The sequence below is a fragment of the Rhamphochromis sp. 'chilingali' genome (assembly GCF_963969265.1).
Source record: "Rhamphochromis sp. 'chilingali' genome assembly, chromosome: 2".
Classification (NCBI taxonomy): domain Eukaryota; kingdom Metazoa; phylum Chordata; class Actinopteri; order Cichliformes; family Cichlidae; genus Rhamphochromis; species Rhamphochromis sp. 'chilingali'.
Window position 1 is genome coordinate 15,866,940 of NC_137930.1, and position 27,437 is coordinate 15,894,376.

The 27,437-nt window shown below is 41.5% G+C and overlaps 1 protein-coding gene across 5 annotated transcripts in view; it reads left to right on the forward strand.

Annotated features, from left to right (window-relative positions):
• Positions 1–27,437, forward strand: part of arhgef28a (Rho guanine nucleotide exchange factor (GEF) 28a) — a 54,036-nt gene that overhangs the window by 20,872 nt on the left and 5,727 nt on the right. For 2 of the 5 annotated variants that reach the window (XM_080866211.1, XM_080866212.1), the window contains exons 9-35: positions 58–130; positions 5,582–5,688; positions 5,801–6,072; positions 6,148–6,331; positions 6,434–6,542; positions 7,497–7,583; positions 9,681–9,723; positions 10,650–10,751; positions 12,161–12,284; positions 12,986–13,121; positions 13,209–13,264; positions 13,346–13,406; positions 13,533–13,662; positions 13,756–13,871; positions 16,583–16,723; positions 16,910–17,160; positions 17,245–17,370; positions 17,476–17,593; positions 17,745–17,999; positions 18,086–18,162; positions 18,265–18,443; positions 18,754–18,845; positions 19,525–19,710; positions 20,797–21,032; positions 21,665–21,712; positions 22,328–22,846; positions 24,602–24,866. In XM_080866211.1, coding sequence (XP_080722337.1) covers positions 58–130; positions 5,582–5,688; positions 5,801–6,072; positions 6,148–6,331; positions 6,434–6,542; positions 7,497–7,583; positions 9,681–9,723; positions 10,650–10,751; positions 12,161–12,284; positions 12,986–13,121; positions 13,209–13,264; positions 13,346–13,406; positions 13,533–13,662; positions 13,756–13,871; positions 16,583–16,723; positions 16,910–17,160; positions 17,245–17,370; positions 17,476–17,593; positions 17,745–17,999; positions 18,086–18,162; positions 18,265–18,443; positions 18,754–18,845; positions 19,525–19,710; positions 20,797–21,032; positions 21,665–21,712; positions 22,328–22,846; positions 24,602–24,866 — 4,093 coding nt within the window. The remainder of the gene's footprint in view (positions 1–57; positions 131–5,581; positions 5,689–5,800; positions 6,073–6,147; positions 6,332–6,433; positions 6,543–7,496; positions 7,584–9,680; positions 9,724–10,649; positions 10,752–12,160; positions 12,285–12,985; positions 13,122–13,208; positions 13,265–13,345; positions 13,407–13,532; positions 13,663–13,755; positions 13,872–16,582; positions 16,724–16,909; positions 17,161–17,244; positions 17,371–17,475; positions 17,594–17,744; positions 18,000–18,085; positions 18,163–18,264; positions 18,444–18,753; positions 18,846–19,524; positions 19,711–20,796; positions 21,033–21,664; positions 21,713–22,327; positions 22,847–24,601; positions 24,867–27,437) is intronic. The other 3 variants (XM_080866214.1, XM_080866213.1, XM_080866215.1) reach the window with 3 other exon arrangements.

A 27,437-nucleotide genomic window follows, 5' to 3' on the forward strand; every position in this document is an offset into this window, starting at 1 on the left:
GTAAACTATATGTAAATTTAGTGAAATGGTGTGCATGCTTTTTGTGTTTGCTTAAAGGTTTTTGAAGAGCAGCTCGTCCTGTCTTTAGATGACGATGATGATGAAGAAGAGTACTCATCCTCATTATCTGGTAACTCTCTTCTCTTCTCTTCTCTTCGACCTCTGCTTCAAGTATTTTCAGATGATTTATTCACTGGTCCAACGTTTTGGCCCAGCAATCACAACTTTTTATTTTCCGTTTTAATATTACGGCAGTAACTCTTCAGCATCTGGATTAAATGATGAATGGGTAATCCATAAAAAATACAACAACATATTTGTGGCTGCACTGAACAGCGGGGTGTGGGAACAGAACATATTAAGCTAGTACAGAAGCCTGGGGAGGAACTGTTTCTCTCGTGGTCTTAGCACAATATGCGAAGCTCTGTTTTGAATCACATCATTGGAAATCGATGCGGTTGCTGCTTCACAGGCACAGACAGGGATGGGCTTCTGTATTAGGCACAGAGGTGGTATTCGTTTATTAAATGGACATATTGTCCTCCGGGAGTCTTTGGATGATGCTGGTTGTGTCTTTACCCGCACTGGCTCCATAATGACTCAATCCAGGGGTCCAGGAATCTGCCCTGTCAGTGGGACAAAGACAGGAATGGGGTCAGGCTTGTCCCACTCAGACTTTGTCTGAGCTATGAGATGCCCCCCCCCCCTCTGGTTTGTCGCCCTGCCATCCCCTCCCCCGATTCTCTCCTGGATCAAACAGTAGAGCTGTGTACTCGAAGCAAGAGGTGGAATGTTAACAAGCTAAAGTGTCCTCGGCTTACAAAAGCTGACATTTCAGATAAGACACATGCATTTACACTGATTCCCTTTTAAATCCAACATCTGCTCAAGACTATATAAGCTGAAGCTCATTGGCTAGTAAAAAAAAGTTGAAAAGGATGCTAAAGTGTTTCGGGTGTCACCACGGTTACTGCGAATGCTAATTTTCCTGTGTGATGCTGTGGAAGAATGAAGAGTTTGTTGTAAACTTTGGAGAGGCTCTGGTGCTACTCAATGGCGCTTGTAAATGCTGTATAAATGAAATTATGTGTGTGCGTTTACGATAAAGTGTCAGCGTCAAGTAGTGTCGCGTGAAAAACACGAGGCATCGATCCCATTGTTTTCCACAGATTGCAGATTTCTCCTTATATTCCTCAAGTTCTTAAACTCTCTTTTGGCCTGAGTGCTTTAGATGGGATGACAGTGTCTTGGGGCTACTGTGGTGAAAAAGTGTCATTTGGAGTTATTGTTTTTTCCAGATCTGTTGAAATGATCATAACAGTTTCTCATGTTTCACTGACATAACTCAGCGGTGGCAGTTATTGTTGGAGCTAGCTTGTGTTACGATTAGTCTACCAGCCGAGACTTGTGCTGCTTGTGTCTGTCACCATTAGATCCAGTACTGGAATCGTGGTTCTTTGTTTTTGCCTGTGTGAAAGGTTCTACTTAAAGGTCACAGCAGATACATAAAAACAAGATAAAAGTCATGGAACTATATGAGAAGTCTGCCTTGTATATTTGAGCTCCATGTGCGCTACTTGTATGTCTTCACTGTGTGAGAGCAGCAAAGAGGAAATGCCTCTGTGATGCCCAGGATTTCCTTTACATTAGTGCAGCCATGGCAGGTCCAGACATCAAAGTCTGGGTGGAAAGTGCACTCATCAAGGAAGGCAATTTTCCACGTGTTTAAAATAAAAATGCCAACCACCACTCCCTCACAGTTGCCCAAGTAATTATGTACACTGTACACGTTCAACAGGACTTTACTTTGAGACATTGTTCAGGCTACTTTAAATTACTACATTTCATAGTCAACGGTCACATTACTGTTGTGTTTTTTTTGTTCTGCACAATATACAGATCATGTGGCAGGCATTATAGTGTGTATTTTTGTATAAATACATGCAGAGTTATACAAAGAAGCTTAATCTGCCTTACCTTTAATCTAAACCAAACGCTCACATTTTCTAATAGGCACTAAAGACAAGATTCATCTGAAGTTAACTGGAAACCACTAATGCAGATTAGAAAAGAAGAAAAAATAAGATTCAGAAAAAAGCAAGAGAAAAAAAAAATCTGAACACCAATAAAATATAGATTAAAATATCTGACAGTGTCATAGACAGGGGTGTCAAAAGTAAAAGCATTTTTTACTAGTACACATACTTGTGTTGAAATTACTTTGGTAAAAGTCAAAGCACTGATTCAAATTCTTTACCCAAGTAAAAGTGAAAAATTACAAGCTCTGGATGTGCTCAGATTAAATAAGTTAAAAGTAGCTTTTTGGAGGGCAGCTATTTTTGTAAAAAAGTAAACTGAACCTTGTGCTATATTAATAAAGTAATTAAATAATTAAATGATATTAACACATGAGAATACAAACTTTTTTTGAACAGGGAAATGAGTACAGTCCAACATTAAAGTGGGATTTCACTGGAGGGAACTCAGTCATTTCTATTCTGAGCTCTACTCCTGTTTATTATTGTGAGCTGTGTTCTTTGTGTACATGCTGTGATCAGCTGACCTATGTTGCTGCTGGTCTTTGTGGATTTACACAACTGAATTGAACAAGCTGTAAGCAAATTTTTCATGAGCTAGCTTCTCTGATTTCCGTTCCCTACACTGGCAGTGTACTGTTTATACTATCATTATACTAGACAGTATTATAAAAGTTGAATGAACCAAAGCATCATCATCTTAAATTCAATTTAATCTCTGCTACCCTTTATGTAAACCAACTCTGACCAGGAACACGTCACCGGCTGTGCACCAGCCCAGTACAGTGCTTTACTGTATTCACATCATATACGGATCCAGTGTCATATTTTTAAAAATGAGGACATTACATCCTTTGTCCGGCCCGTCTTTCTACATCTTTTTCTTTCTTACATCTTTCTCCATGTCTGAGTGAAGTTATCTTTTCTTCCTGTGAAATGCAACAGCTGCACCTTTAGCTAGCAACACACTGTGTGACAAACTGCACACAAACAGTTTGTGTGTTTGCTGATGTGTGTTGAACTGTTAGTGACACTGCATTTTAAATTACTTAAAATGCTTAAAATGCTTGCTCCTCCTATTGTAGTGCTAGCTAGACGCTGAAGTACAGTGACCGCAACTTATGTACATCTGGACTAAAAACGCCATTCCAGATCATTCCGACCCATTTTAACTCGAGCATAGTGATATAAACGATGCATAAATTTTTTATATATTTGCCTTTTTCATCTCTGTGTAGGCAGAAAGCCCTTGTAATGGATACACCAATGAGACAGTTTTTCATGAGCTATTGTTACCTCCATCTAGACTCATATTGGTTTAATGTTTTGAAGTGTGGAGTAATGGTGAATTGTGCTGTTCTACTTAAGTACAGTAACCAAGTATTTGTACTTCATTACCTCAGACCTCTGGTCAGTATAATAGCTTGTTATCACCCACAAACTCTTTAGGGAGTCACTGAATGTATCTAAGGCGACCCCTTGCAAAATAAGGGAGCTGCTGGGACCATAGACACTATAAAAAAGTACCTAATGGTATGTTACCCACTGGTTCATCTTGTTATGAAGACTTAAACTGAGCTTTTTTTGTGATTTTAGTGTTTTGAAACCCAAGCTGATGAATATGGTATGATTCTGACTGTGAAAGAGCACCGCATGCTCATCGGTTAATGACTGATTCACATTATAAAATTCATGTTTTAGTCACTATAGTCTGAAACTAGTGATTGTCCTCTGGGAGTCATCACAAAAATGTCGATTGAGGTCACGTAGTGAGGGAGCACAGGACCGTAGACCAGTGTTTCCCAACCTTTTGGAGCCACTGCACATATTTCACATTAGAAAAATCACACGGCACACCACCAAACAAAAATGTCACAAAAAGCATATTGATCATTTCCCCCTGCGCACCAGGTAAAGCAGAATTGGCTCCGTTTGTCCCCATTATACCGTTTTTGCTTTCTTCTGGCCACTACTCATGCTAGGGACTTCATCTGGGTTGGAATTTTTCCCAGGACCCAGGTCAGATTGACTACTTTTTCTTTTCAAATATTTATCTATTGCTATTACGCGTTGTGTTTTCTCACTCACAGCATGACTATTATATAATTTCTTCTTTGTCTTCTTCTGTTTTATTGGCAGTTATCAACCCATTTAATTAGAGCAGTTGTAGTTGTAGTACTGGTTGTACTGCCCTCTAGTGGAAGAGAATGTAATTGTTCTGCCCGTTACGCCGATCGCTTAGAGTACAAATCAGGTGGAACCAGATAATCTTCCATGACACACCTAACCATTTCTCATGGCACACCTATGTGCCGCGGCACTGTAGTTGGGAAACACTGCCGTAGACTTCTATACAAGCAAAAGTCTGTATGCAGGAAAAGGTGTCGTCCCCTGCTGGTCATTAACTCCAAGATCGGAACCTTGATGTAACTGCCAGTTCCCTGCGTCAGCCTCCTGGAACTAACTGTTCCTTTCTACACAAACTCTGACCAGTCCTAAAACCTCACTTCTGTCTAAATACCAAAGTATGTAGTGTTTAGAAACTTTAAGACAAAGTAGATATTAATGTTATGTCGCCCTAAAAAGAGATTATTAATTGGCAAAATAACTCCCGAATGCCAGAGGCAGCACACGCAAACAGATCCTAACCATGTATAATAGGCTCAGTGACCAGAAAATGTCACAAAAAATTAATATGGCGACAAAAGGAAAACAGATCAGATTTGAAAGGTGAGATTAAGACAGAGATGCGTGCCTCTCTTCAGTGCCAAGCAAGTCTAACAACTTCAACTCTGATTTCAAGTATTTATGACCTCTTCAATTTTGGGGAAAAAACCCCCATGCACATGGATATAAAACTTTGGCAACATTGTTTCTTTTATTTTTCATCATTGGATTTTTATGAGCTCAAATCTAAAATCTAACCAAGGTCACTGCCTGTATTTCTGAATACTGCTAAGAATGAGTGTTCATAAACACTGTGTTGACCTAGCACTTGAAGGAAAGAGAGAGAGAGTGATAGTGAGCATGACTCAGTGCAAATCAGTAATCTGCTTTTTTTCCCCCCTCAGAAAACAAACAGGCTGCCTGAAAGGATCATATGTGGAAGTTTCTATAAAAACAACCCCTTAAAGGTCATCACGTTTTTGCTTTATGCGTGTTAAGCCATGACATTTAAGCAATAGGATGACTGAATTATGGTTAAAAAAAGACTTCAAATAACAGAAAAAAGCAGGAGAGAGAAGCAAAAATGATTCAAAGGTCTATTTTGATGACATGCTTTTTTGACCACGTCATGGTGAAGTTTCCTTGATTTGTTTGTGTGGATAAGTCGCCTGATTATTTTATCCTGCCCTTGAGAGCCGTCTCTCTCTAGTTTCTGGCTGATGGGGCTGATGCTGGGAGGAATTATTGTAATCAAGAGTGTGCAGTAGTTGATCTTTACTAAGAAAGTGGTGTGTGTGTGTGTGTGTGTGTGTGTGACAAGAAGAAGTAGTCTGTTTGAATTATTCTAAACCAAAGTGAATCTCTTATGCTTGTCATAGTAAATGGAGATCGCATGCCGTCCAGTGAAGTACAGAGCCAGTTCACTCAGGAAGCTGCCCACCCTCTGCTCTCTGCGATCCACAGCAGCGGCCACACCATCGCACAGGTCATACGTCATTCTCTTTCTTTTTAGTTATAAAATTTCAGTTTTTGCTTTGCTGCTTAATAAATTTCTTTCTTTTTGCTCTTTCCTGTCCCGCCTTATGTTTTCACCTCAGGCGAATGATGTTGACATTAAATACAATGTCAGCGGAGTGACGAGGTACAGTACAGGGACAGATGGCAGTTTATGGGATACCATCAACTCGGAGGAAATTCTTTTAGCCACCGATACCCCTCCGCCCTTTTCAGAAGACTTCTACCCATCCTCTGCATCCGGCTCTCCCCTGCTTTCACCTGTCGATCTGGCCCTCACAAGGCTGATCCGTCCCGCCTCCTCCGAGCAGGCCGATCAGAGAGGCAGTCCACCAATGGAGACCTGTGACCTCAGGTATTAATCAGATGTCTTCTCCGGTGCGTTGTGTGTACCGATAGTGTCTAACTAATTTGTCATTTATAACTCCAGTCCCAGTCTGGTGGCTCTGGAAGTGGACAGTGAAGAAGAAAGCGTCGGGCCAAAGTCTCCACTTTCCCCACTCTCATCCGATGTGGAGAGAAGTGAAGACAAAGAGGAAACTTTCCCTCTTCCCTCTCCTGATCTCACTTGCACCCGCAGCCAGTCTGCATCAGCATATGAACCCACTTCACAAGTAATATACCATCCTCTCATTAAGTACTTCGGCTTATCCGTACATGAAGTGCTCTACAAGTTTTATACTCATGCTTTCAAACATTACTTGTTTCTCATGTAGGAACTGGTTGACGAGGGCCTTCGATTGCGATCATATTCCTACTCCTCCAAAATCAGCTTACGTCCGGCTCGTTTTACTCGAGATAACCAAGCCTCAGATATCAGCCCCGGTTAGTAACGCTCAGATCGTTGAGCATGATAAAAGTTTAACACATGACTAATAACATTTCCAATTAACCTTTTTATTTTGCTTTTTTTGTCTGTCACTGATGGGGTAGTCTCACATCGTTGGTTGGTGAGAATTCTATTTAGCTAATTTTAAATTAGCTTTCAAGTGACAGATCAGCTGAACTAGATAGCCTTACAACTAATATAATGTACAGTCAACTCTAAGTAAATTAGTGGTTTGAATGGGAAATATGCTTGTTCACGTTCCTGCATTTGAGAACATTCAGCCTCTTGTCTGTATAGTAAATAAATGTACAGAGAAAAAATATCTATCTTTATCTAAAGGTGGAAACAGCGGGTGTAAGCTAATCTACCTGCAACAGTTATAGTTCACAAATTAGTACGTTATGCATTTAATAAAAGGGGTGCTTATATGTGACAGACAAATTCTTGGCTGGAGTCAGTTATTTCTGGAGTCCTGACATCACAATGAGTGTACCAGACCTAGACAAGAAATAGTCTGGCAGAAAACTTCTCCTGGAAAAACACAATTTATCATTTTTAAACAGTGTTCTTTGTGCGGACTAAACAAATTAGATGGATTTTGCTAGCTTCCAGCAGAGCCAGGCTAGCTGTTTCCTGTTAAAATGGTGAGCCAGCTGGTAACTGGCTGCTGCCTCCAGCTTCATATGAAATGCGTAGACATAACAGTGGCAACCATTTAAAAAACAAAAACAAGCAAACACTTTTTTCCCCAAATGTCAATCAAAGTTTAAGGTTTTTCTTTACATAGTTGTTATTAGTAGTTTTTATTCAAAACAAGTTTACGAAACTGAATGAAATTAAAGTTTAAGTACTGTTTAACAGCTTTTAGCTTAGAGTTGACTGTACATGCTGATAGTCTCAAGTGTCTTTAGTTGATCTATGAGCACTCCTCTATCCACTGTGCCCTGTAGATGCCGTGCACCACAGTGTCAGCCACAGCCGATCTCTTCTTCAGGCCCTCTCTCTGTCTAAATCTCTGTCTTTGCTCCACCCTGGTAGTAAGTACTGGACACCTGCAGCCGTCACATTGTGCTAAGGCCCAGCAAAGCCTGCATGCCACTGTCACTGTTAATGCTTGCATATGTGTGGGAGGGGCGAGTCAAGGTTATTATTGTAAACTGATTCAACTCTTAAAAAAAAAGAAAAATGGCTTGAGTCATAATTTGATAGAATTTTATATTGAAACTTGGTGACAACATGGTAATAGTTTGGTAATAATGTGGAGAAAAAGCAGTAATAGTCATATAATTCAATTTAATTTTAAATTCAATTTTATTTATATAGAGCCAAATCACAACAATAGTTGCTTCAAGTCACTTTATATTGTAAGGTAAAGACCCTACAATAATACAGAGACAACCCCAACAATCGGTTGACCCACTATCCGTAAGCACTTTGCGACAGTGGGAAGGGAAATAGTCCCATTTGCATGGAAGAAACTTCCTGTGGAACCAGATGGCAGCAGACGGCTGCCCCTCTCTGAGCCTGTGAGTGGAGGGAGACAGCACAAAAGACACACTGTGAAAGAGGTCCATAATAATTAATGATTAAATTCAGATTGGTGTATAAAAACAAGTGTGAAGGAAAAACACTCAATACATCACTGGAAGCCCCCAGCAGCCTGGCCTATTGCAGCGTAACTAAGCAAGGATTCAGGGACACCTGACCCAGCTCTTAACTTTTAATCCTAATCTTGAAGTAAAGCGGGTGTCTGTCTCTTAAATTCAACTGGGAGCTCAGAAGAGGGGCCTGAAAGCTGAAGGCTCTGCCTCCCAGTCTACCACAAGTACACTAGAAGTCTGGGAGCAAAGTGCTCCATTGGGATGATACGGTACTATGATAGCTTGCTATTTACTATCAACTAAGGTTCAATGTTAGCCTAAAATCTATATAATGGGGTAATTAGGGCTGATATTGAGCAAAAAATGCAAATTGTCAATGAGGGAAAACCAATTAGTAACAGTAACCTATAGTAATATTACATTGCCTGCTGGATGCGTATCATATTTAAATTCTTTTTTCCCCCACGAAGCACAAAAGTACAGTCTTTATTCGTGTGCAAATATAAACTACTACAAAAGAAACATGAACCTGAAATTTGAGAATAGTTTACACAATGACTGCCACTTCAACTTAGATGGCTTGGAGCATATCTGTCAATTTAATCTAACTCTAGAGAGACAAAGAAATACTACCAAATAATGTTTGGGTCTTTGTTACTGACAGCCTTACTCTACTTGGCCACACACCAGTCTGCTGGAAAAGTTGATTCTTGGGTAGGGCATTGTTGCCTGGAATTTCTTTTTTGGCTTAAACTCTAAAACTGCCGCTAGGATGCATTTATTTTCTGTTATGCATTCACCAAATCACAACTGGTATTTCAACTTTTGAGAGGCTGCACCTTTCCCACAGATGGGCGTAGTTTTGTCGTCTTTGCAAATGCCCTCAATGCTTGAGTTTCTTCATTTGTTCATCATATTTTAATCATATACATTAAACACTTAATAACACAACTTTATGCGATGTGACAAATTGAGAAAACATTTATTCTTGTTTTATACGGACTTTAGAAAAAACACATATTAACCTAAAAAACCAGCAAAATGTAAAAATATACTCGAATGCTCTTCAATCAAAACACATGAAACAAGAAATTAGAAAGAAAGTTAAAAAAGAGAATTCAATTAGAATCACCAAACTGTAATAACCTTGGCTTGTCTTTGTGTCTGTGTATGGCTTTCGTAATCACGACACAGCTTCGCTTCGCAGCAGCGATGACTGCTTGTGGGTCTCTGGCGGGTCAGCACTTGTGATTGTCTGTCTGTGCTACTGCTTTTCATATTATCATCCTGTCCTGATTTGATACCTGAGGACCATCTTTGTTGCTTTGCATAACAATTGTGTCTGTATTCAAATGTTGTCATATGAAACTGAACAGCTTCTCTAGAATGGAAATAAAATCTGATAAATCTGACAACAAAACTTGTTGCCTAGTCTAAATATTACTTTACCTGCTGTTTTTCTTTGGGTTATCAATAATCTATTTTTTATTGTTTTCAACTTTAGCAACATCTTCCCCTTTTTTGTGTTCACAGAGCCAAGAGCCTCCAGTATATCAGATCAGTCTCATGAGAAAAGGTATTTATACTTTGCATTTAATTTACTCAACGTTATTAGGATCATTTTGTGTTCCAGGGTCTCTTTTCTGTCTCCTTTTGTTTCCTAGCACTAACTGATGTGACCTTTTGGAGCTCTTAATTGAAAGTGCCGTATGCGTCAATAAATTTGCAATCCCAAGCGCAGCATATGTAGGTAACTATCATGACCAGGTTGCTTGGTGACAGCAGGCGCTCTGTGAACTTGGCTGCTGGTTTTTGTGAAGCTCTTTTGTCCTGATGACTCAGAGCCTTTTCTTTGGCATTACTGGTGTTTGATCTATTTTTTTTTCTAGGGACAAAAGCGGTAGTGACGCAGAGATATCAATGTGACCCTGCTCTACACCCAACCTGATTTTTTTGTCAGTGTCACAAGGCTGCTCTGTGTTTTTCATCACTGAGTTGAAATGTTTATGATTTAAATATGAAAGCACAGTTTCCAGTTCTTCCATTAAAGAAGAAAAGCCAATTGATATTACTTATCAATCACTTTTAAGTGGACCTACTTTGCGCTTCAACTTTCTGGTTATGTGGATGTTTTATAACAATGGCAGATGCTCATAGTTTTGTATAATGATGACAAACTATGCAAAAGTAATCCCTGTGAGACAAATTCCTGGGATTCTGACTGCCCTAAACACTCACTCGCACAGCTTTCCTTACTCTAGGATCTCTATGATGTCAAAGAGAGTAGATATCCTTAATGTGATCATCTCAGGAGCAGAGAGGGCCAATCTGATGTTCAGCTCTCCTGTTTACAGAAGAAAACTCTTGGTTTTTTTTGTTTTTTTGTTTTACCAAAGCCCGGTGTTGGATAAATAAGGATTATTTTGAACTGTGACTCATACAAAGCTACTCTAGTGGCAGAGAATTTATAAACATGGTGTGTTATGGCGCTGTTCTTTACAGGGAGATCAAGTTTCGTAAGCGTGCCCAGTCTGCTGATGATGAAGGCAGCATGGAGCTGGCAGAGTCCCTACAACATCTCACCCTGTCTGAGTTTCTCAAAGAGTATGTGGGGGATCCACCTCTGTTTGCCTGGTTCCGCGTCATTAACCATCTGACATAAAAGACTAACCGTTAAAAAACGTAACAAAACCTACAGCACGTGTACCTCCTGTCAACAAACCACATTTCCTCTAACAGCAGAACAGGAACAGAATTAGGATCTTTTAACAATATGCATCGAATGTCTTTCTTTGTCATGCATGTCTCTAACTTCTAACAGTTCTTAGTTGTTGTTTTTTACCTGCTTTCACAGCAAAGTGTTGCAGAAATGGAGAACTTATTTTTTGGTCTGTGCTTGTAGAGTGGGGGAAGTAATTATTTAATCTCTTACTGAATTTGAAGTTTTCTAACTGGCAACAGTCTCAATCATTTTTTTGAATATCAACCAAAAAAATGATTTGCTTGTCATAAGTATTTGATCCCCAAGCAAAACATGGCTTGGTACAATATAGATTCATTCATTGGTTTTTTAGTGCACTTGTGTCCTGTAACCTTAGCAGAAAAATAGCCCCAAAGCATAATGTTTCCACCTCCATGCTTTACTGTGGAGATGGTGTTACTTGGATCATACCCAGCATTTCTCTGTCAAGCTGATGCCAAGGAGCTCGATTTTAGTTTCATCTGATCACAGCACTTTCTACCAAGCCTTCATTTATAAGGTCATTGGCAAACTTAGGAGAGGGTTTTAAATGTGACTTTTTAAGCAGGAGATCGTTGCAGTCATTGCATTGTAGTGTGTGGTGTTCTTGATGACCCATTTCAGTCTTGTGCAGGTCTACAATCTTCTCCATGACGTCCTTTGACAGCTCACTGGCCAGGCCCATGGTGGTGGAGAAGTTAGAATGAAAAAACTGGTTGACAACAAAAAAAATGTGTAATTGACTGAGTGATTGTAATTCACAGAGAGAATTCTGGCTATAGGGAGATCAAATACTTATTTCACCCAATAACATCCAGATCAGTGTATAACTCTTGACATATTTCCTAAATTTGTGTTCAATATTCTGTCTCTTTGCTTTAAAAGGAAACCACCGTAAAAGTTAGAGAATGTTTATTTGACAAATTCAACAAGGGATCAAATAATTATTTCCCCCACTGTAGATAACAGAAATGTTTGTACAGCCTTTTATTTCAGTTCCTGTCCCTAACAGAAACAACATGCTGCACAGTATCAGCTGAAACGCTATTTTGTCACGTCATGTATCCGTTAGGTTTGCAGACTTTTTGCATGTAAGAGTGTGTGCACCTCAACAAACCTGTCATGCTTGGTTTACTTTTGTTGACTCAGGAATAAGGAAATCAGATCACGGTGACTAATTTATGTCTTCAATCCAGTTAGTAAGCAGAACACACACACAAACACACACAAAAAAATAATAATAACTGCATTACTTACATCAACCTGTCTACAGAATTGAAGAGGAGGAGTTGGATAAATACAACATTCCAGCCAAAACGGAGTCGGAGAAGTACAAAGTCATCCGCACATTCAGTTTTCTCAAGAGCAGGATGTCCAGTACACGTAACAAAAGCAAGGTAAACCCCAGCCACAAAGAGTCCTGCTGTTACACCTATAAACGTTTTACTTACAACAACAATGTAAAGAATAACTCGCATAACTTCACCTTGTTGTAGATTAAAGCTGGCTTTAGCTACAACATGAAACTCTCAGTCTAATACCTTAAAAGGGCATGCAGTATTTTCAGGTGTTTGCTCTGTAGACCTTGGTGTGATGAAATCCGTAGATTAAAGGATCATTCGTGTTTTGTTCTTGTGAGCCTATTTCTGTCATTGGGTGATTCCCACGTCTAGACTCAAGTCTTTGCTTTCTGAGAGACACGAACCAGGAAATGTTTCTGGGAAGCACTCAAGGTCAGAGGGACAGACCAAACATGTCCAGCTTCTTTCCTTTTTAATGATTAATCCCCTGTTGTTGAGTCAGCACAGAGAGTGGAAGCCCTCCCTGCTTGTGTCTGTTGTTTACACCACGCTTCATTTCCGTGTCAGTGGACTTTCTTACGGTTTGGAAAAAGGCGGGTCCTCCTGGTGGCCTCGTTTATCCGCTCGCATGCTGGAGAGTTTACCCTGCAAATAGAAACTTTCACAAAGATGTTTATCGTCTTTTGTATTAAGTCCTGCATGGGCTTGAGTTTATAGGTGTAACAGTCAGTCACGTTTCGCCTCGCGTATGTATGGCCTCTTTGTTGACTCCAATGTCTCTGGCGTGGCTTTCAAAGGGGAAAGGGAAGGACAGAGAAGGCAAGGACAGGCAGCCGAATGGACATCGCTTTGCGACAGGGTCCTGTTTAGGCCCCACGGTGTGTGTGGTGTGTGACAAACCAGCTTCTGGAAAGGACCTACTACATTGCTCAAGTTGGTAAAACTTAAATTCCAACCAGCATTTATATTAATTTCTCTTCATGTATAAAAACGTTAAAATTGTGTTTTTTTCCATCACAGCTTGCACTGCGATTGTCCATAAGGGCTGTAAGGAATCTGTCCCCCCGTGTTTAAAGGTGAGTCTTAGCCTAAAGCAGATCGTCCCTTTGTCGGTTGTTTATGTGCTGTAAGCAGACTCCCTCATTTGTATTACTTAGAAACATCAGGAAAAATATGCCGTGTCCATGGTGAAGAACAGGACAGCATCCCTTCCACAGAGTGAGTTTACAACACTTGGTCGCCAGTGATTTTAACCATGTCATGCAAGAGTTTCCTGTTTATAAAACTTGGGATGATTATTGTTATCTAGGCTAATTTGCTTTGCTATCCCGTCACCCCCCTCAGACTTCACAGTGAGAGACAGCCCTCCTCACTCAGTGATCCCCACTTCTACCTCTCTACCCGTCATGACTCCCAAGGAGAAGAAGGACGCCGTGTCGCAGTCTCTCTCACGAAGTTTCCCCAACGTGGAAAGGTTATTAATCTTTATCGTTTACACAATTTGTTGTGTTAAAAAGAAATAAATAGCGAGAAGTAGCGATTGTTTGTGTTTTTCCTCTTGGTACAGCCAACTCATTGAGAGTTCAGAGACAGAGTCGGATACCCTGAAGCTGAGCAGCCAATCCGAAGAGCTCCTGCCAACTCCAGTGTCTTCCACCTCCACCGAGTCGTCCTTTGGAGAGGGTAAGGTATGAATAGGGCTTGTTGTTTAAAAGACCCAAAAAGAAACAGATCAGTTTCTGTTTCATTGTTTGCTGCTGCAAGAAAAAGCTGATCAGTGCAGTTTAAAAGGTCAAACTGTAAGAATATTTTTCAGAAACTGAAAGTATTTTTTTTATGGGGGACAAAGGCATATAAGTAGGCATCACAGTTCCTCCCATTACTGTAGATTAAAACAGGAAATGTTTGGAAGCAGATGGGTGTTCAAAGAATAATTGCAAAACATTCCTATTTTCTAAAGTATTATATTATAATATTACTGTAAAAAGTAGCTTTCCACCCATTTTTGATCATTATATTTGACTTTTAAATAGAAACAATGAATAGAAATTCTATTCAAATAGAATAGTTGTAGGAAAGGTGTGATAAAGGCGCGTTCAGGATCCCCAAATACAAAAAAATTGTATGTAACAGTGAAATGCATATTTAAATACTAACTTTAAGGTTTTTTAAGGGTTTTTTTTTTAAACCATCCGAGAGAAGATGCTTTGGGGAAGAAAATGTACTGAAATGTAGCGTGTGTCAGACAAGTCTCAGATTTACACAGCTTTAGTGAACCATTAACATGCATTCCACAGTCTGTAAATAAATCAGGGGTCTTCCACTGTTTTTAGACTTTTATATTCACAGGGCAGTTATCCTTACCAACTCTGAGACACACTTATAGCGTAGGACCCCCAATGATTATGATTAAGAGATCTAGTAAAGTTTTGAGTGGCGCTTTTAATTTTTTCCCAAAACTTTCTTCTTAAACTTGGGAAAACATTCTCCAAAACTATTCCTAGTTTTTTATAACCTTGTAACAATACAAATAATATTTTAAAATGTTATTGCCTAACCAGAAGTATTATAGTTTTGTATTAGTTGATGTTTTTTTTCCATTTTGACTTTTTGTTTTGAATCCACTTTAGTCCAGAATGGAATTTCTTGTTAAATTTCAGTCTTTATTGTTTAAAAATGTTGAGTTTTAATTTCATTTCTATTAGTTTCAGTGTTAGTTTTAATCTTTTGAATTATTATTTCATGGAGACTATATGATAGGGGCAAGATTTTGTGCCAGATTTTTTTGTGTTATTTATGTTTAACGTTCAGTGTTTATCGAAGCATTTGTAAAATCTTTTGTGCATTCCAACTTTCAGCCAAACCATTAGTGGAAATGGTGGTTGCACTATTTTTTCTGTTTTGCAGAATATCATAGCAATTTGTCCAGTATTTGAAATGCATCTATCCTTTTTTTTAACCACTTAACTAGTGCAGGGTCACAGAGGGACTAGTGACACCCTGGAGGGTGTGCCAGTCCATCAAAGGGCTAACACAGAGGGACAGACAGCTAGCCAATTTATGCACACCAGTTAAACTAATATTTAAGTGAGGATTTTAATCTGTAATGCCCCCCTCAACTTGGATTTGTAAAGTTAGAGCAGCCCTTAATTTTCTGTCTTTGCTAATGAAATGCACTAAGCTCAGAGTTCCAACATCTGACTTTAGAGGATTTTTCTTGCTTAAACATTTAAGTACCTGCTGATCCTTTGTAACAAGTTAGAATCAGAATCAGAATACTAATACTAATATTAATCCCGAAGGAAATTATGGGTTACAGCAGGCAGCACGCTAATGGCGCATGCGCACTTATAAAGGAACCTTCTGACCAAACTTTACACAAACAACACATTGGGAAGACATGTCAGAGAGGTAGGCTGACAGGAAAAGACAACAAAAATACATAACATGAAGTGAGAGGAGGAAAAAAAACCTCCACTCAGACTGAGCTCCTAATGGGAGAACAGTTTGATAACAGAAAAAAACACCCCGGCACAAAAAGCACATGACTATCAATACACCACAGAAACACAAGACAAGCAACAGGAGCGGGTAAAAGGGTGAGAGAGAGCCGGTGTAGACAGCGCATCTGGTCCTGCAGCATGTCTGCGCTGGTCCAGTCGACCGCCATCTTCCCCGGGAGGGGACAAGCATCGAAGGCGTTTGGAAAGGGAGGGGGGATGAGTGTGTATCAGTGTGTGTGTGTGTGTGTGTGTGTGTGTGTGTGTGTGTGTGTGTGTGTGTGTGTGTGTGTGTCCAGAGCAGCCGAAAGTAACATATAGTCACTAAACTTGACTTGTTTTGGTCTGATGGCATCTAAGGATCGTTTACACGAAGGATCACGAGGTACCCAGTGCTGCTAGGATCAACTGAAGATCAAAAATGTGATCCCAGACTTTCGCCTGTGAAGACTTTAAGTGTGGATTGTTGTATAATCTGTCTCCAACAACTTCTCTGTGATTCCCTCTAAATCTCAGGCCTCACTGATATCCTGCAGGTGGTTTCAGAACACTGTACTGTGAAGCTTTTTTTCACTGTTATCATCTTGTAGTGAGAACATTATAACCTGCACTTTGTTGACATTCTCATAACATTTTGTAGTTCAAGGTTACGCTATTAAATCGTACAGAAACATTATGTGAGATAAGAAGCGTCCAAACTTTCTTTTATCACTCAATTAAAATGCTGAACAGTTAAAAAGTTGAACACCTTGTTAGAGCTTGCAGGTGTCATTTTGTCAAACTTGTGGGGAAAGAAGCTAGGGAGTCTCTTTTTACTAAATAAAATGTTACAGAAAATAAACAAAACTGACTGAAAGAAATTAAAGTGATTCGTATGCCTCTTTCCATCTGCAGACTGCACAGACTCATACATCCACAGTGACATATCAGCTGATTCTGTGGAATATGAAGCTGAATCATGGAGCCTGACGGTTGAGCACAAGTTCTGCAAGAAGCAAGACAAACGAGCTGTCAAGAGGCAGGATGTAATCTATGGTAAGCAGATGTTGCTGTTGTGAAAGGCGTCTCCTGGAATGCTTTACTTTCTGCATGTGTCAGGATTTCATATGTAAAAGTGTCAAACCACAGAAAACCGTTTTAAGACTGAGTAAGAGATTCAGCTTTTTATTGGCATAATTTAGCACATGTCCCAAATCTAACACCTCCCCCACCCTGATCCAGAGTTGATGCAGACCGAGCTTCATCACCTGCAAACTCTGCACATCATGGCCGAGATTTTCCGGCGAGGCATGAGACAAGAAGTGCAGCTGGACACCGAAGCGGTGGAGCGAGTCTTCCCCTGTCTGGACCAGCTGCTCCTCTTTCACCACGCCTTCTTTGCCGCCATGAAGGAACGGCGACACAGCTCGACCCAGCCTCAGGGCCACAGGAACTACCTCATCCAGAGAATAGGAGACATCTTGCTCCAGCAGGTTAGCTGGTGTTCATGGGTTTACCTTTGTCTCAGGTGTGGTTAGACCGGTCATGTTTGAGTCGCCTGGTTCTACTTTTTGCAGTTCACGGATGAGAACGGGGAGAAGATGAAGCAGGTATACGGGGAATTCTGCAGCCGCCATAATGAAGCTGTCAGCTTTTTCAAAGAGCTCCAACAACATAACAAAAGATTTCAGACCTTCATCAGGGTATTTAACGTTTGTGTCATGCTTTCAAAAATCATTAAATTAAAATAGACTCACTCCCTTTCACCTCACTAGATCTTTCATAATTGCTATACTTCATTTTTAAAGCAACAAGGGAATAATTCTTTGGTGCGACGGAGGGAAATCCCAGAGTGCATCTTGCTGGTAACCCAAAGGATTACAAAGTACCCAGTGCTGCTAGAGAGGATCCTACGCTATACTCAAGGTCAGTCATCTACTGCCCTCTGCTGGCTACAGGCTCTTATGATTGCTAAACCTACGTGTTGGGGGGACAAAAAATAAAACCTTACTTTAGTTAAAAAAAACAAGAAAACCCTCTTTTTTTCTTTTTGTTTTTCCTTTGCTCTGACCATCAGAGGAAACAGAGGAGCACGCAGACCTTTCGAAAGCCCTGGCTCACATTCGAGAGGCGATAGCAGCCGTGGACATGAGGGTCAGCGAATACGAACGGCACCAGAGGTTACAGGAAGTCTTTAATCGCATGGAGAACCGCAGCGCAGCTAAGCTGAAGAGCGGACACACCTTCCGCAAGCAGGATATGATGGGGCCCGGACAAGTGCTCAAACACCAGGGGGTGCTCCTGTGGAAGACTGCCACCGGGCGACTCAAAGGTGATACATGATACTCAGAAGTTCATGTGTCATTTTTGCATCCTATCTGATCTAACTGTTTTTCCACCCGTCGTTATTTTGCCCAGACGTCCTGGCGCTGCTACTCACAGACACCCTCATCTTCCTCCAAGAAAAAGACCAGAAGTACACATTTGCAACTGTGGTACGCATTCAGTAAAGAAATCAGTAATAAACACTGCACCGTGTAAGGATGATTGATGTTTTGTTTTGTTTTGTTTTTCTCCATGCTTTAAATGTGTTAAAGGACCAGAAGCCTCCAGTGATTCCACTACAGAAGTTAATAGTTCGGGAAGTAGCGAACGAAGAGAGAGGGATGTTTCTGATCAGCGCCTCAGCGGCTGGACCAGAAATGTATGAGGTCCACACGTCGTCCAAAGAGGAGCGAAACACATGGATGAGGCTCATTAGAGAGGCCGTAGAGAGGTGTGTATGAGGCCCTTGCCTGAACCTGGTTCTGCCAGTTTTTCCTTCCCACCGTCACCAGATTCTTGCTCATTCGGGTTTGTTTGATTGTTGGGGTTTTCTCTGTATTATTGTAGGGTCTCTACCTTACAATATAAAGCACCTTGAGGTGTCTGTTGTTGTAATTTGGTGCTATATAAATAAAACTAAACTGAATTAAATTACAGTTTAAATTGTGGGGAAAAGGAGGATTTTGAGAACTGAATACACAGATTTTATGATGTGTACACATTTGCCTGCCTGACCTGATTTAACTGTCGCTTCTGTTCAGCTGTCCGGAGGACGAAGAGGAATACACAAGTGAATCAGACGAGGAGAAGCGAGCTGCCGAGGCTCGTTTTCAGAAGATCCAAAAGCTACAAGGTATTTTTAACCATTTTGTTTGGGGTGTTTTTCCTATTGACCGTAATTATTTTAAATGTAGATTTATTACAGGGTTGGGTTTTTTTTTCAGTGCTGTTGTTTTGGCTCTGCAGATGCATTTCTCTTAAAATGTTAAAACACTGCAGATGAACTGCCAAAGGTTCTTAACTTGCCCGCTTTTATGCATTTGTCAAAATGATGTTTTGCATCTATTGTAATGGAAAAATGTTACATTGTTGTAACTTTGTTGCACTGAAGCTCTAAAAGATGCTTTAGAGTCTGATGACTTGCACATGTTGGCTCAGCATATTTGTGACTGTTAGATGGACTATTCACTGTTCATTGAGCTGCAAATGAACTGATGCTCACATATTATCAAGAGTAAAAATATTGAGCGTATAGAAGCATTATTAAAGACTGAAGCATCTCTGAATGGTTTCAATTACACCACACTGAGTGTCGTCTCTTGCCTAAATGTTCTAAAATATTTGCAAACACTAATAACAATTAAAGCTTGTTCTGAAGTGCTAAAGTAACAGACTGTTCTGAAGAGTTTCACACATGATTTGGCTACGTTCAGCTTTCATTTAAGAAATGAGCCAAAGCAACTGAGAAAAACTGTAAACATAGTAGCTGTTAACATTTTCCGCTCTTTGAACTACATGAACTCTTGTACCAGAGAGCCTGACGAGCCAGGACCAGCAGATCTGCTCTAGCCTGGCGGAGAAGCTGCAGATCTACACACAGCTCTCTGTTCTGAGTGGGAGGATGGAGGCTTCGCTAGCTGAACCGCGACTGCTGGTGCAGCCACACTCAGAGGAGCTTCTCCAGGCTGCTGCGCTGCTGACCGCTGCGCTGCAAGAAGGTGAAACCTTCACATGCACTGCACACTTCAGCAAACATATTTTCATATCCACAGTGTTCTCAACTTACAGTACTCCTTATAATACTTGTAAAAATCCTAAACAGTTATTGAAAAGCTTTTGTAAAACCCCTTAAATTGAAGCTGAGAGTTTGCACTTGATCATATCTTGATCATTTAATTAAAAAATCTACTGTAGCAATACAGTACAGAGGAAAAATATCCAAAAACATATGTTCCTAATTCCTTTATTTTTGTGTTTTATAAACATAAAGAGCAATACATGCAAAAAGAAGAAACATATTTACACTGTAAGAATAAATCAAAAAATCACAAATATAAGTAAGAGATATAAATAATCTTAGCAAGCTAGCTCTAGCTCTTGGTATATATATTTAAAGGGGTGCAAAAAATGCATGATGCTAAACAGCACGGCAGGCAGCATCTGTTGTTTTAGCTTAATTTCCATGGGATCAAAGTAACGTCTTTGGTGCTAGGTTGAAAGGGATTTTTTTTCTTTTTGTTCCACACACCCTGTAATCCACTACATCAGCGGTCCCCAACCCCCGGGCCTCAGACCGGTACCGGGCCGTGAGTCATTTGGTACCAGGCCGCGGGAGTTGAGGCTCAGGTGTGAAATGTATGGTTTTCAGGGTTTTTATCGGTTTTCAGCGTTATTTTGTTATCGTTTTTATCGTTAACTCGGTTTTCCTGGGTCTTTTCACGTGTGTTATGAATAAATCTTCTTTTTTTCAGTACCGGTACTAGTTTTATTTTGTTGTATTGATCCGCGACACCTTAAAGGCCGGTCCATGAAAATATTGTCGGGCCATGGTGCAAAAAAGGTTGGGGACCGCTGCACTACATGATGAATAAACCCATTTTAGGAAAATTCATAAAGTATGAGATGCTGGCGCTTTAATTTAACAGAGTTACATGATTTTTAAAAGGCCAATGGCTCCGGCGAGAAAACTTGGATTATGTTCTTACAACAAAATTGAACTGTTGATGGCTTCAGTTGATTCAGTAATGTTGTTACTGATCTTACTAGTTTGAGTTTTACACTTGTCCCGTCTGTTTTTTTTCCAGCTGAGAACCTAAAGGCCATGTTATCGTCCAAGGCTCGTTCACCGTCGAGTCACAGCCAGAACTCTGACACAGACTCCGTGTTTCCTGTCAGCCCTGCCGTACCCGTCGAGCCCTCAGACTCTTTGGAGGTCTCGCCTGAAGACCCTCGGGGCAGCGAGGGGAGCTGGCCTGAGACCTTTGTATTTCAGTCCACAACTGACTTTCAAAAAGACAATCGAGGCGACGTTGACTTGAAGGTACGCAACCTGCTGTTTAAAATGTGTGCTGTGACTTCACCATATAAACAGAGAAGATAAATTAAATTGCTTTTTGAGTTAAATATTGATGCAGATATCAGGAGGCAATGCCTCCCTCGCTGCTGTACTGCAGAGGTAACGTGTTCCCTGCATCTGAGCACGGCTTCTTTCGACGTCTTTACAGATGTGTGGCTCAAGATTGTTGCTTTAATAATTCAGTGCAGTCTATTAGAATTACATTTTGGCCTTAATCTAATGAATCATTGATAAGTTCATAATAAAGGAAGTCCATTTAGTTTCCTGAGGTATTGCAGCATTAAATATTGATATAGGGACTTATTCCAAAAACCATGCAACAGCCTTGCTGCTCTTTGCAGCTTTCTGTGGCCTGTGAGGTAAATTACTCTGATAAGAGAGAGTGATAATTTAACCCTAAACAATGTGGTGACATTTCACGCATGGCCTCCAGGGGGCACAGGTGTTCTGTCAATGCAACTTCAAGCTTAAAGAGGAATGCAGCTTGTAGTTACTTGTGTAGCTAACTAATAGGAAGTGAAATCTTGATGTTCACACATGAAAACTGCGGAAGACCCATTAATCTGCATTTTGTATCTGACTCTGTCTATTAACAGGTGGCTCAGAGTGTCCAAAACCTGACTCAGTTGCTGTACAGTCTGCAGGTGAGCTATTTTTATTTACCCTCCTCACAGCCCTCATCTATATTAGGCCAACAAAGAAATTAAAAGAAAAAGAAACACACCTCCTGTGATCTCAGTATGAACAGATACGTTCTGTATCATAAGCAGGCTCTCATTCGCCTGCGCACTTTAAACAGAAGCATCACTCTGCTGGAGCTCCAGGAGCTCATCTCACTGATCTGTTTTTTGTTTTGTTTTTTCAGTCAGGAGACGTAGCAGGATCTTTTGTTTCACTGTACACACGCTCCTTCTTTGGTGTAAAATTAAAATTTGTGTGAGGACGAGAATGTGGGTGTATTTGCAAATGACGTGTTTGCGCGCTCTTGCCTATCTACTTAGGCTCGAGGATTTGATCACGATGTGATTTCCATATACAAAGTTTCATTTTGGGTATGAGCAGCTATGGCTTCCTGTCACTAGTTGCTGTGACCTTAATGCATAAAAATTAAAAGTCATCACTTTAGCCTTGATCATGATCTCCGTCACATTTTGCCATTCAAATACGTTGCGAGGAGGCAACACGGTAGTAAAAGTGGCAGTTGATCATTTGCATTTTGATGAACCATGTCGCTTTTGACTTTCCCCTCTCTGTGCTAGGCTGCGGTGACCATCCAGGACAGCTGCTATGAGGTCCAGAGGCTCCTTCTCCAAGAGAGCGGCCGCCCCTCCCCTCGTGCCCAACGGCTGCATCTCCCAAGTGTCCGGGGCAGCGCCCTCCAGGATCAGGAGAAGCAACGTAACCTGGAGAAGCAGAAGGAGGAGGCGGCGGTGGCCCAGCGGCTCCATGACCGCCTGCGCCAGGAGAAGGAACGCTGGGAGCGAGAGTGCCAGGCTAGGAAGAGTCAGCAGGGGGCGCAGGAGAGCATGCTGGAAGAGAGGGAGAGGCAGTGCCAGGTGGCAGCGGAGAGGTTGAGACGTGAACGTGTAGAGCTGGACGAGCAGCTCGAGGAGTACCAGCAGAACCTGGAGAGACTCAGGGAGGGCCAGAGGAGCGTGGAGAGGGAACGAGAGCGCCTGGATGAGCAGCAAAAGCTGCTGCAGTGCTGGAAGCACGGGCCGCAGGACAGCCCTCCAACTGCGAATCCTCACATGTTCATCCCTCTTGATGGACAGCAGGTATTGGGGGAACCAGAAGTGATAGCCCTTTCTTTTACCAGTGAATCTATGAGCCAGTAATGCCCCTCACTGACGCTCGTGACCTCAGTGGGAGCAGATATACAGCATCTATGGAGTATTTCTTGTGCTAAAATCATTAATAAGAAGCTTTTCTCATACAGCCATCAGCCAGGGTTACGCTGGCTCACACATTCACACCTAGCAGTCCAATCCCCTCTTGACATATGACCCGCGATAATGAGAGCAATTTCAGCACCATTTGTCTTAGTGCTCCGGCAGCTCTGCTCACCAGTAAACATCTTAATGATTGATGATAATTAAACCACTGCATATAAAAGCTCTGACAAAAATAATTAAAACCAAAGGCACACGGCCTAAGAAACCAATCAATTGTGACCCAAAGGGGCTTAGATTATCGACACTTTGTTTGAAAAGCACTCCAGCAAAATGTCCCACACAGCTGGAAGGCATGGAGGATAAAGGGTGTGCTGTTCCCCCTGCCCTTTAAGTCCCAATATACCTCATGTGGAACTGCAGCAGTGGTGAAACTAATTTAGCACATACATCTATCTGAACCTCCGCTGGCTTATGGGGCTTGTGTCGCTCTGTTCGGCAGCAGGTGTGACTTGTTCAGAAGACACACAGAGAGCACAGAATGGACGGACAAATGAGCAGGCTCAGGTTTCGATATTCCCTCTGTCCCTCATTAATTTACACACAACCGCCACCCCCACCTTGGTCTTTTCCAGGCTAGACGTGATGAGGCTCTCCTGGCTTTTTTCAGTCTTTATTTATTTCCATTCATCTATTTTAGTCGGTCCAACAAAAGCGTGCCGAGACAGTGCAGGTCCTAATGTTTCCCCCCCACACACACTAATGCTTCAGCCAGAGGCAATGGTTCATAGGGTCAGAGACAGATCAAATGACACACACACACTTTGACTCTCTGGTTGCATCTAATTAGCTGTGCTGCCTGCACTCAGCAGAGGGAAAGGCCATGTTTATGTGAAGATGAGTCCTAATCTGCCCTTAGCCAAACATTAAAGGGTCGCTTCACCCAAATGACAACATGTTCCCTCACTTACCTTTAGTTGATATACTTTTATTTTCATTTTCTCTTAAGAGTTTTTGCCTTTGCAACAATAAGTGAATCATTTGTGAGGGAGAAAAAAATGTCAGCGAGAGTGTCTTTCCAGAAACAGCTTCTCCATTATTCACATAAATCCACAGAACATACTGTGAGCACTTTTCTTGGAAATGGCTTTCTCTGGAAGAAATTGCCTCTGCAGAAACTTCACAGTGAAGTCTTTATATTATCCACAGAAAGAAATGTTTCAGTACTGCGAGCATCAAAAAATAAAATTTCATTCGCTTTCTTTGTATTGGAGAGAGAGACAGAGAAAGAGATCCGTTTATTGCATGAAGTGAGAAAATGTCATTTCGAGTGACTCACTTTTTGTCTTTTTGTAATTAAAGCTTGAGGAAAGTAGAGATCTTGAAATGGAGGCTTTTCTAGTTGTTGGCAGGTATGTCAAATGTGTTTCCTGGTCTTTTTATGTAAATGCGTGAGTGTATTTCAAAGGTGGATTGTTGACAGATTTCACAGGTGTGAATGCCATCCAGCTGTCAGCATTCATGATTTGTTAATGACCTTATCCTGGAACGAAAATGGGTTTCCTCTTTCTGTTCTCACGGTTCTTGAAGATGATCTTGCTAGTCTGGATCGAGCCCTGACATTTCCTCCCTCTCCCTCAGGACTCGGCATCAAGTCCGTCCAGAGCCCATACCGGTAATGGCTCTGTGTTTGTGAACGAGGCTGCGTTAGCCAGTACCAGCGTCAACAACCGCCATGTGCACCACAGAAGAAATGATGCTAGCACACACAATTGTCTCAACTCCCTGCTGGCCCAATCCAACGGCAGACAGCCTTCTGGAGCTAAGACTCCCCACGGCCAACACTCAGACTCCCAGGGATGGATGATGGGGACTGGATACCTCTACAGCCCTGCAGGAAGGCATGGTAGGAATTACCACAAAGTTCAGTTTCAAAGTTAGAAAGAGAAGACACAAATGCAAATCCAGCTTGGGCCTCATATGTTTTTTAAACTTTTCCAGTCACTTACTTGCTACTATATTAATTTCCAAACAGATCAAAAACTAATGAAGTAATTGGACTGTATGATACACTGAATGTTATTTGCATTCACATTTTGGCTTTCAGTGGTTCTAATTGAGATATACTGATGGTCTCGATTTGGTTTTAGTTTCATGGGATTGCGTCTCTTTTCTGTACACTGGTGTACTTACTCTCCTCTGTCCGTTCAATTCAATTTCATTTATTTAGCAAAAAAAATCACAACAGTCACTGTTATATTCAAAGCTAAAGATACTACAATAGTGGGGAGAAAACCACACGATTCAGACAACCTTCTATGAGCAAATAGTTTGCAACAGTGGGAAGGAAAAACACTCGGTGCCTCATAGGAAGCCCCCAGCAGCCTAGACCTATTGCAGCACAACAAATGGAAAGTGCAGGGTCAACCAACCTTAGCTATAAGCTTTTTAGAAAGGAAAGTTTAAAGGCTTGTCTTAAAATTAGACAGGTTGCCTATCACCTGAATCCAAACTGGGAGCTGCTTCCACAGAAAAAGGGCCTGAAAGCTGAAGGCTCTCCCTCCCATTCTACTTCTTAAATATCCTAGGAACCACAAGTAAGCCTTTAGTCTGAGAGCAAAGGGGATATGGTACTATGAAGCCTTTAAGATAAGATGGGACCTTCCTCTTTGAGGAAGACCTAATGATACTGAGCCCTCAGCTGGCCTCCATCTGAGTCTCTGGTACACTTGTAACAGTGCTGGTTTCAGAGCTTTTGTTTTGCTCAAACAGACCTCTCAAAGTTGAGGCTGGGATATATTTTGACAATTCTCTCAAAAGAGGATCGTATTTTTTATAGCACCAAATAGCTCAATTTCTTATTTCCATTTCTACTACATGTAATAAGAACATGCATTTTAGCACAGTGCTACACATTGCATTTACCTCATGTATTTGAACAGTAGCGTACTGTGTTATCACCCTGTCAACATAAATTAGAAATCTGCGCCCTGTGAGAATGTCAACAAACCTTCTGCTTGCACTGGTTTCACCCATGCATGCGAGAGCCTACTGTACACACAAACACGCCGACGCCGCGCTCTCAAGGCGGTATCCACGGTGAGGCCTTGCCTGTCCTCCCACCACCTCCACCTGCAGCAGTATTGAGTCCCCCAAACTCCACCCCACCCCACAATGCTCGAGCCTGCCAAAGGAAAAAGAAAATCAATGCTTTCTCTATCTATCGAGTGGCCGGGGAGACAACAGCGTGTGAATCACAGTCTGCAGGCGATGGCTGACTGATTGGGGCATCGATCTGAAAGAAATCTTTGCAAAACTCATTACAGCATGGCTTGTCATCGCATCAGGTGAAAAGGGGGCGGCGTGAGCGTGCGGGGGGTGGGGAGGAATGAGAGATGCAGTCACAGATTAATCAGGTTGCGCTCTGGAGGTGTCGGCTACAATCCCATGTTTGCCCGTCTCCATTTCTAATCCATTCATCAGCGTGCTCGCCCCGATGCTCTCAGCAGGCGGGGAAAATTACAGTTTACATTCGGCCTGTCTCCCTGAGCCCTCGTAAAAACCGGGTCAGCGCAGCCTAATGTGGTGTTCCCGCTATTGTTTACCAGCTTACAGCAGGCAGCACAATCTCTTTGCCATTGATCAGCTTATTAACCTTTCCTCATTATTGAGCACACGCAATGCCCCAGTGAAACCTGAGTCACTTGTTAACAAGCCCGGGGTGGATGTCTGCCTGCAGTCTACAGTGCAGGGTGTGCTCCAGCTGATGTGTAACCACAAGGCTCTTCAGTGGGTCCCTTGAGGGTCTTCTCAACAGTTAATAAAAGACCAAATCGCCACACATGTTTTTGTGTCTTAGGTGCAGTCTTATATTTTAAGAGCTCGATCTCATTCTGGGTCACAAGCTGCCTGGTATGTGGAGGAACCTGGTATCTCCATTCTTCTTTTTTTCGTGTGAAAAGAAAAGGAATCTCTGTCAGTCACAGGGATCAAAATATGATCTCTCTTCTCATCCTCACCTGTGCATGTGACTATTTCTTCTTGTGCATACGACACACACACACACACACACACACACACACACACACACACACACACACACACACACACACACACACACACACACACACACACACACACACACACACACACCTTTTTTAATTCAGTGGATTTCAATAATTCGTTCTGGTTCAGTGTAATCTTGGAGAACCAGTTGGATGGAATTTTTTACGCTGACGCTTCATCTGATGAGTCGTATCAGGTTTTTGTTGTTCACCTTTTTACACAAAAGACGAGAGCTCTGTGAGGAGGTTGAGGAAGAAAAGAAAGGTGAAGCCGCTTCACTTTACGGCACGCTGACGAATTCAAACCCTGTGCAAAGTGCTGCAGGAGGCAAAAAACCTGCTTTGTGACTTTGTGCTCAAGCATCGCAGTGGACAGTAGCTTTTGAATAGATCATTTTTCTGTGAATCTGCCA